This window comes from Ailuropoda melanoleuca, chromosome 11, assembly GCF_002007445.2.
Source record: "Ailuropoda melanoleuca isolate Jingjing chromosome 11, ASM200744v2, whole genome shotgun sequence".
In the NCBI taxonomy this organism is placed as follows: domain Eukaryota; kingdom Metazoa; phylum Chordata; class Mammalia; order Carnivora; family Ursidae; genus Ailuropoda; species Ailuropoda melanoleuca.
In genome coordinates this window covers 47,380,928-47,395,406 of record NC_048228.1, presented here as the reverse complement: position 1 = coordinate 47,395,406, position 14,479 = coordinate 47,380,928, and the positions used below count along the sequence as shown (strand labels likewise).

General features: G+C 38.1%; 1 protein-coding gene across 2 annotated transcripts in view; it reads right to left on the bottom strand.

Annotated features, from left to right (window-relative positions):
- ANTXR2 (ANTXR cell adhesion molecule 2) overlaps positions 1–14,479 on the bottom strand; it is a 143,981-nt gene that overhangs the window by 19,135 nt on the left and 110,367 nt on the right. Inside the window, exon 17 of one of the 2 annotated variants that reach the window (XM_034671637.1) lies at positions 8,280–8,444. The exons of the other annotated variant lie outside the window; for it this stretch is intronic. Coding sequence (XP_034527528.1) covers positions 8,295–8,444 — 150 coding nt within the window. The 3' untranslated portion in view covers positions 8,280–8,294. Of the gene's footprint in view, positions 1–8,279; positions 8,445–14,479 lie in introns of those variants that run through there. 2 annotated transcript variants of the gene reach the window in all.

Sequence of the window (14,479 nt, the reverse complement as noted above, 5' to 3'; positions counted from 1 at the left end):
CGGTTAAGCATCTGCCTTCGGCTCAGGGCGTGATCCTGGCGTTCTGGGATCGAGCCCCACATCAGGCTTCTCCGCTGTGAGCCTGCTTCTTCCTCTCCCACTCCCCCTGCTTGTGTTCCCTCTCTCACTGGCTGTCTCTATCTCTGTCGAATAAATAAATAAAAATCTTTAAAAAAAAAAAACTTTGTAATGATGAATATTGGTTATTATACCAGGACGTAGTCAGTAATGTCCTCAGGGCATAATGTGGAATATGAAGCTCTTTCTTCCTACATCATTTGACCCCCCAGTGGCACTGTTGGTCTAAGACTTGGGTCTGTCAGTTCTCTCATTCTCTCCCTTGCAATGCTGACCTCTCATTACTGTGTTGTATCCATCTTTTGTAGCCCCTCTGCCCCAATTCTATTGTCCTGTTTCTAATCCGCCACTGGTAGGGAAACCAGATAATCAAGCTCGCTGAAATAAGATAAAAATAGATAATATTGTAAATGAGCTGGAACTCTTTGACATCTATTTTTACTGATCAGAGAGTTATTCATTTCCACTGACACTTCCAGAGTGTGTTTTAGGTATGGGAGTTGCTGATCTATTTTGTAATACCATATACAGTTGACTCTCACTGAAACAACACAGAGGGTTGCCATGTCCCGCCCCCCATAGTTGAAAACCCACGTATAGCTTTCAACTCTCCAAAAGCTTAACTACTAACAACATACTATTGACTGGAAGCCTCACAGATAACATAGTCAATTAACACATATCTTGTATGTCACTAAGTGTACGATATGCTGTATTCTTACAATAAAGTAAGCTAGAGAAATGAAAACGTTATTAATAAGAGGACCATGCAGTTCAAATTCATATTGCTTAATGGTCAACTGTAGTTTCTAACATGTAGAATCCTCATGAAGATTCTAGATTAAATTCAGTATCCTGATTATATGTTGAATATAGAGCCATACTTTTCCTACACGATTGTAATATTCTTAAGTCTACATTTCAACACATTTACCAAAATAGAGTCCAACTCGAGCAGTCTACCAAATCTAAACAACAAAACCAAACTCACATTATGTATATTCACTGTCATATAAGTGCACACATATTCAAATCGTACATAATTTTTCTCAACTTGAAAATTTTGCAAATGTGCTTTGTTATATTTCCTTATTTAAATGCTTGGTTTTAACTTCTTTTGCATATCCAGGCTAAAAGTAAATAACTATTAGATTTTATTTTTTTAAGAGAAAGCAAACGAGTAGTTAGCTTTATAAGGGCTGAAGTCACGGGGCACCAGCTGCAAATATTTTATGATCACTGATGTGTCTCCTTTCCTAAACTCCACTGTCCCAACCAATTAAAAGAAATGCTCTCGGATCTCTCCCTCTCCCCCCTCTCTCTTTCTCTCCTGCCTCTCCCTCTCTCTCTCTCCATCTCTCTCTCTCTCTCTGTTTCTCTCTCCCTCCCTCCCGCTCTCTCTCCCTCTCTCCTTCCAGATAAATGCCAGTCATTTGGCCAGGGCTAACTCACAGAAGGTACAGCAGGCACAGATGGTACTAATGCATAAATGTAATCTAGTAAAAGAATGCCAACGCCAACCCAGAAAAGATTCCAAATAACTGCAGTGCACTTACAGGAAGTCTGTGATTGGCAAGGTTAAAGCTGCAACTGCGAGAGCTCACTATTTGTTCCCAGATCAACAACAGAAATTCTTGAGCAAATAAGCATATTTAATTCATCTGATTTGCCACAAATGTATTCATTTAGATGGTATTTCGATGAATGGTATAGCCTTAGAAATAATACAAGAAGGGGGTAATGTCTTTTGTGCACCCGCCGGAACACAGTCACGTACTCATGTGTATCTGAGTATCTGTAGACTGTACCCACCCATTCTCTAGTTCCTTACCTCCTTTTGTTATCTTTATAGTTCCCGTTACCTGAAGTTATTGTTGGCTGAGAACTAATATGCCAAATATGGTTCTCCCGGTTACTCTTACTCGTATCACTCTTCACAGGACTTCATAGTCCATACTTAAATATTTGTTTTCTGTCTCCTGAGCTACAGGTAAACTCCACAAGAAGACAGACTGGATCCGTCTTGTTTACTGCTGCCTCTTGGCACACAGTAACAAACTGCTGATTGAACAAATATCAAAGAAAAATAAAGGCACTCATATGTAACGTACGCTTATATGTTAAAACTCTTCTGACACACATTCAAATTTATTGTAAACTGCTAATATAGCATTCCTTAAAGATTGTCATAAAAAAGAAAAAGAGAAAATATTAACTAACTCAAATCACCACACTCTATGTTTGGAATGCCCACAAAATATCCATTATATAGGCGTATCCCTTTAATATTCACATTTTGTTCATTCTAAATACAAGCAGAACATTAATAAAATTATCTTTGTTTAGTAATCCTCCCTGTGCCTCTCTCACAGGTAAGTTTGTTTCATGAAGACTGCCACCAAGAGGAGAAAAGGTTAAACATTTAACGTATGATTCAGTCTAGTGAAAGCAGAAAGATGAGTGAAGGAGGTAGTCCAGCTGGGTAGCAACAGCAGTGAGGAAAGAAATTCCTTGTATAATTATTTCAGTGGCTCACAACAACTCTTCTTTTTTTTTAAGATTTTATTTATTTATTCGACAGAGATAGAGACAGCCAGCGAGAGAGGGAACATGAGCAGGGGGAGTGGGAGAGGAAGAAGCAGGCTCATAGCGGAGGAGCCTGATATGGGGCTCGATCCCAGAACGCCGGGACCACGCCCTGAGCTGAAGGCAGACGCTTAACCACTGTGCCACCCAGGCACCCCTCACAACAACTCTTAATGGCATCAAGGAGTGATGCATTTTCCTTGGGAAAAGGTATTCTTCCCTAATTCTTTATTATACACCTATTCCTTTGCTCCTCAAATATCCCCAACTTGCAATAAAAGTCATCACTGCTGCATTAGTTAAAATGGTGTCCTTCCCATTGTTGAAAAATTATTAAATAGCCAAACACAGGATTCCTAAACTGATTATAGTAAAATGCTTGGTAAAATGTTGTATGACTGTTATCATAAAAACCATGTGACAATATAAAGAACGATAATCATATAATTTTTTAAAAGGCTAGAAATCAGTATTTATATAGGATGATTTTAGTTATATTTTGAAAACAGGCTCATAAAAAGTTTTGCAGTAATACTTCCTTTTTTTAAAGATTTTATTTATTTATTTGACACAGAGAGAGAACACAAGTAGGGGAGTGGCAGGCAGAGGGAGAGGGAAAAGCACACTCTCCACTGAGCAGAGAGCCCAACATGGCGCTTGATCCCACAGTCCCGGGATCATGACCTGAGCCGAAGGCAGACGCTTAAGCCAATCAAGCACCCTGCAGTAATACTGTCTTTAATAGTTTCGGTTTGTTCATATGGGAAGATACTTTTTTCTTCTTTGTCTTAAAACTTTTGCAAATTTTCCTTAATATGTACATATTTGTTCTGTAATGAGAAACATTTAAAAGAAAACTTGCTACCTTATCTATTTATTGTACCCCATATCTTCTGCACGTACACCAAAAAATGGAGTTATTTTTTCTCAGTTGTGTCTTCCCACTGAATCAGATTATTGGAAGAAAGTAAATAGCTGCTAATAATTTTAATTTTTTCTCAAATATAAACTGTGGCATGTTTAAAAATATGTGTACAGAAAAAACCAACAGAAAAGAGTTTCTGTAACAAGAGTATTAGTAAATGACTGTCAATGCTTTTGAATAAGATGAAAGGAGTGGGAAGAATGGAGGCTCTTTTGGGGCACCTGGGTGGCTCAGCTGGTTAAGTGGTGGACTCTTGGTTTCTGCTCAGGTCATGATCTAGGAGTCCTGGGATCGATCCCCACATTGGGCTCTGCACTCAGTGGGGAGTCTGCCTGAGGATTTCTCTCTCTCTCTCTCTGCCCGTCCCCCTGCTTGCGCCCTCTCTCTCTCTCTAAAAAATAAATGTCTTCCCCCCCCCAAAAAAAAAAGAATGGAAGCTTTTTTGTCTTTGAAAACCAAACCCACTATTTGAGAGTCATCTGACTTGGAACAACGTATCTTTTTCACCTGATTTTCCTTATTTATAAAATATGGGAAGTTGTACTGCCTCTCAGAGTTAGCGGGAGAATTATGGGCTTGCACAGGAAGCTCCACATTGGACACACGATAAACACTAATACACCCCATTCCCACTACTACTACTTATTCCTACTACTATTTCTATCTAACAGAGATGAACTGGCAAATAGTTTGACACACGGAATTGTTTACATATAACTTCAAAGCAGATAATGGAGCAAAAAACAGAACCTTCATTATAGTCAAGTTCCAAACCAAAGAAATATCTATCTGTTCAGAACTTCTTTCAAACACACAGTTGTTGGAGAGAAACTGTGCATGCTTTCAGAGGATTGACTCCGAGCAGTCTAAGAAAACAACAAAATAGCGCTGGCCATTGCTAAAAATAGACAGGGTTAGGGGCACGTGGGTGGTGCAGTCAGTTGAGTGTGGGACTCTTGGGGTCGTGATCTCAGGGTCATGAGATCCAGCCCCATGCTGGGCTCAGTGCAGAATCTGCTTAAGAGTCTCACAGTCTCTCCCTCTGCCCCTACCCCCTTCCCTAAAATAAGTAAATCTTAAAAAAAATAAATAAAAATAGATAGGTTTATAACATGCTCCTAAAAATAAAATGAATGCCCTCCACCAATGTGGAGAGCTTAAAAATTGTATGTTACTGTTTTGTTTTGTTTTGTTTTAAAGGCACCACCTTGACCGATTAGAACAAGCAGCCTTTCTTCCAGGCTGACTCAGCTTGGCCAGCACAAAGGGGGCTGGATTTCAATGACCCTCCATTACTCCCTCAGTTTCCACCTTTATGCAGGACATAATCTGATCACCTAGAAACAGCATTCCTGAAATTATATGTAACTTGTGATGGTACATCATGGTTCACAAATGTGAAAATGAAATAGTAACAAAGAGTTGGGAGCGGATTGTCTAGGGAGAAATACTGACAATAAGAAGAGAAGCTCAAAGGCCAGATGGTATGGCAAAAAGCGGACATGAAACAGGGAAATGCCAGAAGCAGCAGTAACGGGTGAAGGCCAGGTCAACCCACTAATATGAGGAAGCACAGTAGAAACCAAAATGCAGGGAAGTACGTTGCTATTTATGCTTATGTGCCTAAGGTATGCAGATTCAAGTAGGAAGAAAGTCTTATTTCTTTCAGCTACAGAAACTGTAATGTAAAGAAATTATAAGATATGTTTACAATTCAATCAAAGGACTTGAAAATCTAAGGTGGATTAGAAAGGAGTATGCTGTGCCCACTTGTGTCTACACTGGCTACTCATTTTTGGAACACTGGCCACTTCACATCACTGTGATAATATGCAGTGCATTTCTATCATGGTCTAGCTGTTGGATAGCCATATTAAAGAATGACACTTCAGTTATCATACTTTCAAGAGATGGCTTAGCTTCCAGTAGGATCGATCTTCTTAAACCATAAGTGCATCTTCCCTCTGCCAAAAAGGACCAAGAGCTATGATCCCATCCTAAATTTGTAAGAAAATGTGATTGACTGGGATTTGACATATTATAATCTAATTATAGATCACATATTCTAATGAGATAGCATTCAGTTCTAAATGTAGGAAGTAACTAGACAACATTGCCAGTATTATTGTGATGCTACATTTTAAAGGGGCTCAGTGGTTTCAATCATCACTCAAATATTACAAATGATATCATTATTGAGTCCATAAGTTTTGTTTGTTGTTTTTCTTTTTTTGGATTCTTAATCTCTATTCAGATAAATTTTAAAATGAAATAATGCTATTTAACTGTGCTATTTTCAGATCTTCTGTTATCTGAACTTGATTACTCTCTTTCAAAACTATTACAATTCTTTTTCCTAAATCAGCACTATAATTGGTAGTTTTGTATTAGAACCCTACTCTGAGACAGACCATATGAGAAGCTTGCCCCTTAATCCCACATCCAAAACCTAAATGAACAGCCAAAATGTTCTCACATTTTTCTAATTCTATTAAAGTTTCTTTTCTTTTTAAGATAATTTATTTCCTCATAAAAGTTCAGGTATGATTGCTGATGGAAAGAAATTAGTGAGATATTTCAACAGAATTCAAGTTGGTCTCGGGGACTGGACAATGATACAAAAAAAATAAAAATCCTTCATTAAACCTAAAAGATAGTAAAGAAGAAAAAAACTAACATGAAATAATTAGAAAGCAATTAATTTTAAAATTATTGCACAATATTTAAAATAATGCACTTTAAGCTCCAGTTATTTATTACACTCAGGATTATAATGACCTTTGCACTTATCATCAAGGTACAATAGTACTATCCAAGGTTTGGATACTATACTTCTCTATAAGCATGCTTATAGACACAAGGGTACTAACTGAAGGTTAGAACAATAGTTTAATTTTCCTTTTGCTATCTTTTATACAATTTCCAGGAACAAAGTCAGCAAGTAATGAATAATTTGATTATGTGTTCATTCAATCATTTGAAGGCATTTCTCATTTTAATCTTTGTTACAAAGAAGAAAAATGTACTGATGATCTTTTTCTTTACTCTTAAGAAATAAATGAATTAGCCCTAATTTTATGCAGTTTAAAAACACCCATAAACTTAATTAAGCTTTTAACTCAGTTATAGAGAATAGGAATCAATCACTATAGTCTCCACAGTAGCATTAGGAAAACAAGGTGCCCATTTCAGTTTCTTAATGAGCCAATTACCAGTAATAGGAAAACCTCAAAAGATTCAGATTTGGCTCAATTAAGTTCCTTGAAAACCAATGTCATATAACCATCTAAAACAGAGCAGAACAAACAGGTCAGAAGAGGAAATTCTCTGGAAAACTACAATATCCATAAAGGTTTAGGCTAGTGGGGCTGGTTTCTGATTATTGACATTTGGACATATTTTCACCGAAGTTCTCACTATAGTACATCCACAAAACATTGCCTATTTGCAAGCGACGTTTTTTTGCCACTCACTTGGGCTACTTCTTCTCAACTCTGATTTGCGACATATCTACCCTGATAGAGATACTGCCTAGATTGTGCCATTTTCAAAACACAGGTTGCTCTTTCGTTATCTAAACTAAAAATAGAGAAATCATCAAATGTCGTGTGTCACTCAAAGTACAATTTGAGCAATTAAGTCTCTATGGAGCCATCTGTTTATACTGAGCACTAACTGTGTACCTAGCACTAAGCTGGTGTTTTTAAACCCCCTTAATACTATTGAATAACTCATTGCTTTTCAGTAAAAACAAGAAATGAGATTTTGACAGCTGGTTACTATTTCATTCTAGTTTTTATTCGTAAATGACTGCCTTACCCCATTCCTCATTTTCAGGAATGTGTTGTTTCAACTTTTTGCAAAAGCTTCCACGAGGCTGGTTATAAACATCACTACTGTCCATTTAGACAGAGGTGGTCACAAGGAGAGAGCACTGAGGAAAATGGCCAGTAATCTTGCTAAGTCTGAAGGCAAAATGTCATTCATTTCTGAGTTTGAATCAAGCTAATTAAAACCTGCCAGAGGCCTTGCAAAGCCCAACATCACTGGTAGTGCTAGTCATACAAATTAACAAAATATTTTACTCCAGAGGATATCTTTGTGAAATGCAGAATGCTGACAGAAAAGCAGGAGCAAGAAGAGAGCTCTAGAATTCAAGCCCATTAAATGCATCCAAAATGCTTCTGTATTTTCATGCCAAGTTCTCTAAAACCAATTCAGTCCCAACAGAAAAATTTAAACAATGCTGAGAAAGTAGTACATTACCTTAAGTATTGCTACTTTGTTATCCATGGTGGTTAATATATTGTATTATATATAGGAATAATTACTACTGTTATACTCATTAAAAGCCACTAAATCACAAGACCATTTTAAACTGCTGCACTAAGAGAAAAACGTTCAGATCTTTACAGTATCGTGTTCTGGCACGGCACCAGAAGAATGATGTATCGCACTGCTTGGGGGAAAAAGTGAACAGGGGTTCTTTACTTAAGTGTATATTTCTAATTTGTGTGACAAATAAAAGGTATCTTTTTTAAGCCTTCACACTAAAAAAAAAAAAAAAAAAAAAGCCTACTCTCTGCCTGTCACAATATAAAAGCAAACCACCGGCCTAAGCTGTAGCCCATATGGTTGTTATACTTACGTTTGTTGAGTTTGGGATAACATGCTTTGTATTGGCAATTTTCATTTCAATAGCCTATTAATCTCTTAAATACATTAAGCATGTCCACCCCTGCTGCCGGACTCCTGGCCCTTTCGATTCTCTCTCCTTCCAGCTCCGTGTTTTTGATTCTCTCTCCTTCCAGCCCCGTATTTTCACCCTAGAGCCTGAGGTTGCAACAGAGTGACTCTGGCCAAAAGGACAATAAAAAAATTCCATTCAAATTACAGAGCTGTTTTGTAACTGCCTAAAGACATGACAATTTTCTACGCTTAGGCTTTCTAAAATTAAGCCTCAGTGCTTTTCAAACAGGTCACTCTTGGTTTATAAAGCATTACCTGACTTAACTCCTGAATCCAGACTTAGTTTCCAGCAGCTTTACTGGAGATGGACTCATCCTTCCTAGGGCTGCGTCAGGGAAAGCGGGCCTCCTCTCTCCTTTCTGCCACATGCCTTCTGCATGGCACTGCCCACCGAAGGGACAGATGAGAGGGCAAGCAGGTGCAGAGCTCTTGCTCCATGAGAAGTCCACTTAGTACGTGAAGCAATGTGTGCAGAAGTTCAATGTGGAGATCTCTTTTTTAGGAGGATGCCTCAAAGTTTCTTTCTATAGCAGCAGTCAACCTAAATATGGAATGATCTCATTCCTCAAAATTCCCATTACAGTGTCAGCTTCCAGATTTTCACGTCAGCCATCACCCATCTTATATCATTTTATTGGAAGAAATGCACTGACTTCCTATGTATTATAATTAATGGCTAAAATAGTTGGTAATATTTATTGAGTGTTTACTCTCTGCCAGGCAATGAGCTCAGCGTTTCACATGTATTAGCTCACATAATCTCCACAGAAATGAAGCAGGGTATTTATATGACACAGCATAAAGCAGGGAGGCAATTTTATGTTTTCTGCCTTAATAAAACTACTGTGTATTGATGGGAGATTCTCAACATAAGTAAAACTGAAACACTCAGTTTTCATTAGGTACCTCTGGGTCACAGCATTCAGACCCATTTTGTGGTGTTCCTCCAGGACTCCCCCAAAAGATTGAGACATCCTGCTTCTGATATAACAAGAATGGAGGAAGGAGCCCCATGTGCTCAAAAAGGTCTGAGTTACAACAATGAGAACGTAAATTAAATTTATTTTGGCCATCACAAATAGGCCTTACTTTAATATATGTGTTCTGATACATAAATACATATCCCAGATTTTGTCACTACAGAATGACCTAAAAATTTAAAAAATAAAAATTAAAAAAGCTAGGGGGAAAGTAAGCGCTTCGAAAGCAGACTATATAAAGCAGGAAAATGTAGTTAGAATGAAATTAAGAAAGAGAGGCTGCAATCTGGGAAATGTAATAATTATCATGGTAAAAATAATGATAGCAAATATTTATTTAGAGCTTTCTGGGTTTCAGTCCCTGGGCTATGTGCCTTACTATCTCATTTAATCTCCAAACAACCCTGTGTGATAAAGTACTTTTATATAACAATTTCTATTTTAAATACTGAAAAAAGGAAAATGCGTTTTAGAGAGTCTAAGAATGTGTTTCGGGCCACAGAGTTAGTAAATAGTACGATGAGGAACAGAGCCCAGGTATGAGAAGAAAGTGATGGGTGACTAAGTGAGGTCGTGTCCACCTGTAAACAGACGCTAAGGTAACTGTTTGCAAAATATTCACTGGGAGTGCTTTCAGAAACAGCCCTGTTTCTGTGAAGAAAGGAGGACAGAGCAAAGCGAGAATTTGTGTTGTGTTGCAGTTTCAAGAGACCTCATCCAATCCACTGGGGATCTCTGAAGTGGGAATGGCCCTTCAAATTGCTCAGAATTGAGCACTCCACGCCAATCAGTCTCTGAATGTGGGTGGCCCTAGTCTGCTCCTGTTGAACCATCCGAGGAAATAGTTTTCCTATAGTTCTCTGAACTGTTTGACTAAAAAGGAAGGAAGGAAGGAAGGAAGGAAGGAAGGAAGGAAGGAAGGAAGGAAAGAAGGAAAGAAGGAAGGAAAGAAGGAAGGAGGGAGGGAGGGAGGAAGAGTCACAGGATGAGAATAGGTGATGAGCCAGAAAACCCTCCTTGTTTTTGTTTTCTAAAAGGCATTTATTTTTCAGGATGGTTGATGCTATCTAAAGGTATATACCAGATAGTTTACATCCTAATCCTAAAAATTTAGGCAGCAGATACCATAGAAAATAAAAAGGGCACAACGCTTTATCTCTTTTCTTACTAAAGTGAAGACTCATATACCCACACGGACACTATTTCAAATTGCTACGAATCTCTACTATGCGTGTGAGATGCTTGCTTCTTGTGGTGGAAGCAAACAGGAATGAACTACCATAACTGAATGGGAATCCCTATTTCTTAGCCAGATGGGGCTATGCTGAGACCATTGAGAACATCTATCTGAGGACAGCAGTTCCTCCCATCAGAATTGTTCTCCTTTCTTCAAATTTTGGGCTCAGGGATCATTCACGTTTGTCTCATTTTAAGACTAGCTGATGGAAACAGGGAAGAAAGTTCACATAAGCAAATTATGAAACTGGGAGAAAAAATGATAATTATGCTGCTCTGCACTGCCACCTCCTCTTAACACAAATGTGTTCTTTAGAACGGTTCAATGAGACACAGCGGATTATTTGGGCAGCAAGGTCCTATTTACAACAAAGACTGCTTTGGCATGACCATCATTCATGTTTTAAGCGCTACAAAGAATAAACAGTGAGATAAGCTCATAATACAAACAACATAAAATTGTTTATTATTTATCCCAGTAGAACATTTTTTAACTGAGAGTTGTAAGCACCCTTACTATGGGTGATGCAAAAACACTATTGCACAAGCAGAGATCTGTGTTTCCTTTGCCACAGACCATAAATCTTTAGTGTCTTCTCCTGCTACGCATCACTCCACTTGCTCTCGAGAGGCCGTGTATGTCTCCCTTGCCTTCCCCCTCACCTAACAAGGTCACTGTTGAGTGATGGTACAACTTATTGCAAAAACGTACACTCATGCACAATAATTACCTATTGTTAAGTGTCTTGTCAGTATATCACCAAACTCTCAAACAGGTTGCTTCCCAAACTTAATATAAACCTAATATCACAAATACAAATTTGAATAAGCCCATTTAAAGACAGACTTCTGTCCTCTCTATTCATTATTGTTATAAAATTATACTTTATCCAGAAGGCACATATCTGAGAAATTAATTTTAGCTTCAGAGAAATTGACCTCCTTTTCCTTGAGTGATAATCTGGGAAGTGAAAAATAAATAAATTGCTAGTCAACTGCATTCACTTCTCGCTTGCAAAACCAAAGCCTTTCTCAATTAATGAGAAAAACAGTGGCAAAAATGTGTAAGGTGGAAAATTTTTTAGCCTCATTAGCTTTTTTCAACCAGGGTTCCATGAGTGCCTTCAGACCTCTGGAGGCATCTATTTGTATATGATACACTAACTTCTCACCCAAGCCTTATGCTCACTGTATGGCATCCTTGGGAGAATGAAAAACAGTCCCTTAAAATATTTCCTCTGTACTGCGATTCAGATAAGAAGCCTCAACTAAAAAATTCTGGGTTTTTTTGAAAGGTTCAGAGAGGTTATATAACTTGCTTAAGGCAACCAGCTGGTAAATTCAAAAGCTAATATTTGAATCTGGACTTTTGACAATAAAGCTAGGGTAAACCATATAATGAATACAAGGCATGCATTATTATAAATTTCAGGCATGTCTTATTTTGTTTTCTTAAGCTGTCAAATTAAGACACACAGAAATTCAGAAGCACATTTTAGACTCTCTTAAGTAAAATAAACCATAACAGATGCCTATGAGTAGGGTCTTAAGCAAAACAAAGATAATATGTCTTTAAAAAAAGTGACAATCTTCAATCTCTGGGACAAAGCAATTTCTAAACCCATTCAATAAATATTGTAACAATATTATGATGACTTAAAATCATGATGGAGGTCCTTTCCATTTCAGTAACTTAGTGAATCTCCGTGTTTTCCTCAAATGAAAGAGAGAGAGAGAGAGAGAGAGAGAAAAGAAAAGAAAAGAAAGAATGAAAGAAAGAAAGAAAGAGAAAGAAAGAAAGAGGAAGGAGGAGGGGAGGGGGAAGGAAAGAAAGAAGGGAGGGAGGGAGGAAGGAAGGAAGAAAGGAAGGGGGAGGGAGGGAGTGAGGAAAAGAAAAGAAAAGAGAAAGAAAGAAAGAAAGAAAGAAAGAAAGAAAGAAAGAAAGAAAGAGAAAAGAAAGAAAGAGAAAGAAAGGAGGAGGGGAGGGGGAGGGAAAGAAACAAGGAAGGAAGGAAGGGAGGAAGGGAGGGAGGGAGGGGGAGTTAGGGAAAGAAAAGAAAAGAAGAAAAGAAAAGAAAAGAAAAAAGAAAAGAAAAAAAAGAAAAAAGAAAAGAATAAAAAAGAAAAGAAAGAAAAAAAAAAGAAAAAAGTGGAGGGAGGGGGGAGAAAAGGAAAGGGCAAAGCAAGGGAGGGAGCAAGGGAGGGAAGGTGGGAAGAAGAAAACTGTCCTTGGAACAGTAACTTAGATCCTTAAATTAAAACAGAGTTTTTAATATCAGCATTATGACACCCTCTATACATGATTTATACCCTTTGGACTTAGTCATTGTCTTTCCTTGAGCCCTATTTCATTCTCTGATTTCCACTTCACATCTCCAGTATTTTTAGCAGGACAAATAGACTACATCCTTTGGCCATGCTTTCTGCTCAGAAAATGTTATCCCCTAATGTCTTGCTATTATTTAAAAACCAAGGAGATGAGCTTTCAATATGAATGACAAAATGAAAATGCTTCCACTTAAGTATAAAGTGTATCTGAAGATCATGGGAAGAAAGGAAAGGCAGAGGACACAGGTACCCAGACACAGGATGAAGGCACCTGATGCTTATGTGTCTGGGATGACTAAGAGCTGTCTGTTAAATAAAGGATGACAGGTAGTAATTATTTTAATGCAATACATTGTAGACTAAACAAGTATGGCTGGGATAAAGTGTCACATGCAGGTCATTAACGATGACAAGGGCTGGATTCAGCTACAGCAGCTGTCACCGTCCCAGGTGGGTAACCATACTGCCATAATCCTTATCTCTACGGAGGTCCTTCCTGGGAAAGCGCAGGCTAATCCAGCAGGTTGGAAAACATAAGTAATCACATAGACAGAAACATGCACATAAAATTTGTGTTCTCAACGCCCCAAGAATTCACTTCTTGGTGGAGTATGTCTTTATAAGGCACGAACTCCAGCATACTGTAAGTGCGAGGTTTGATGTCATCAAACTGAGTTTAAACTGCGAGTTTAAACAAACCACTGTTTGATCTTTGTTAAATCCCTTTGTGTAGAACAGAGAACCTACTTTTTATAAGGATTAAGTTAAAAACGGAATGTAACACAGCTGCCACATAGAAGGTATGGGATAAAGTTTAGTTTATCCACTAAGCCTCTGAACAAGTTGGTCAAGCCTACGTCAAAACTGCTTTCTGTTAGGGAACGTATGTCACTGTTACAAAGTTTTGCTGAAAATACATCAACTTACAAATAGTGTAACTTATGAATTATGGTCCAATATTTAAAAAAATAAGGCACACAACTGATGCCTATATTTATACGATTAGGAAGGGAACAGAGTGGCTATGAGATCAGTGCTGTCCTCTTTGAATATGCATGGTTCCAACCAAGTCTACAAAACCACTAGCAAATTTCTTCAAAAATTCTCACTCCATATTCACTGTCTTACTCAGCATCTTGCACATTTTTTTAACTAAATACTCATCCTAAGAATCTTTGCTGGGTCATCCATCTTGGAAACAGTCGTAGAAATAGCCCCCAATTCCTGTATCATACCTTCACTCATACTCTTTCCCCAACCTATTCAACACTTCAGTAGTTACTATTTGTACCATTCCTTTCAACACCTCAAGTGTCGTCATTTGCATCATTCTGTAACACCTGTTTGCAGGTTCAGCCGCTCACCAGAACCTACAGACCCTCGTCTCTCAGTTACTACCCACGTTCGTTTATGAAACTCTCACTGCTTTAGAAGAAAAGCCACATCTCCGGTAGCTACATATCTCCATCTCTTAAGAGAATTAAGCTGCTGAGAACAGCTGCAAGTCACTAGCTTCAGAATTTTACAAACCAAAGCTACTATTTCTTTTTTCTTCTCCCTCCTTGCTCGTTGTCTCTATCTATCCACCTTCACTGTA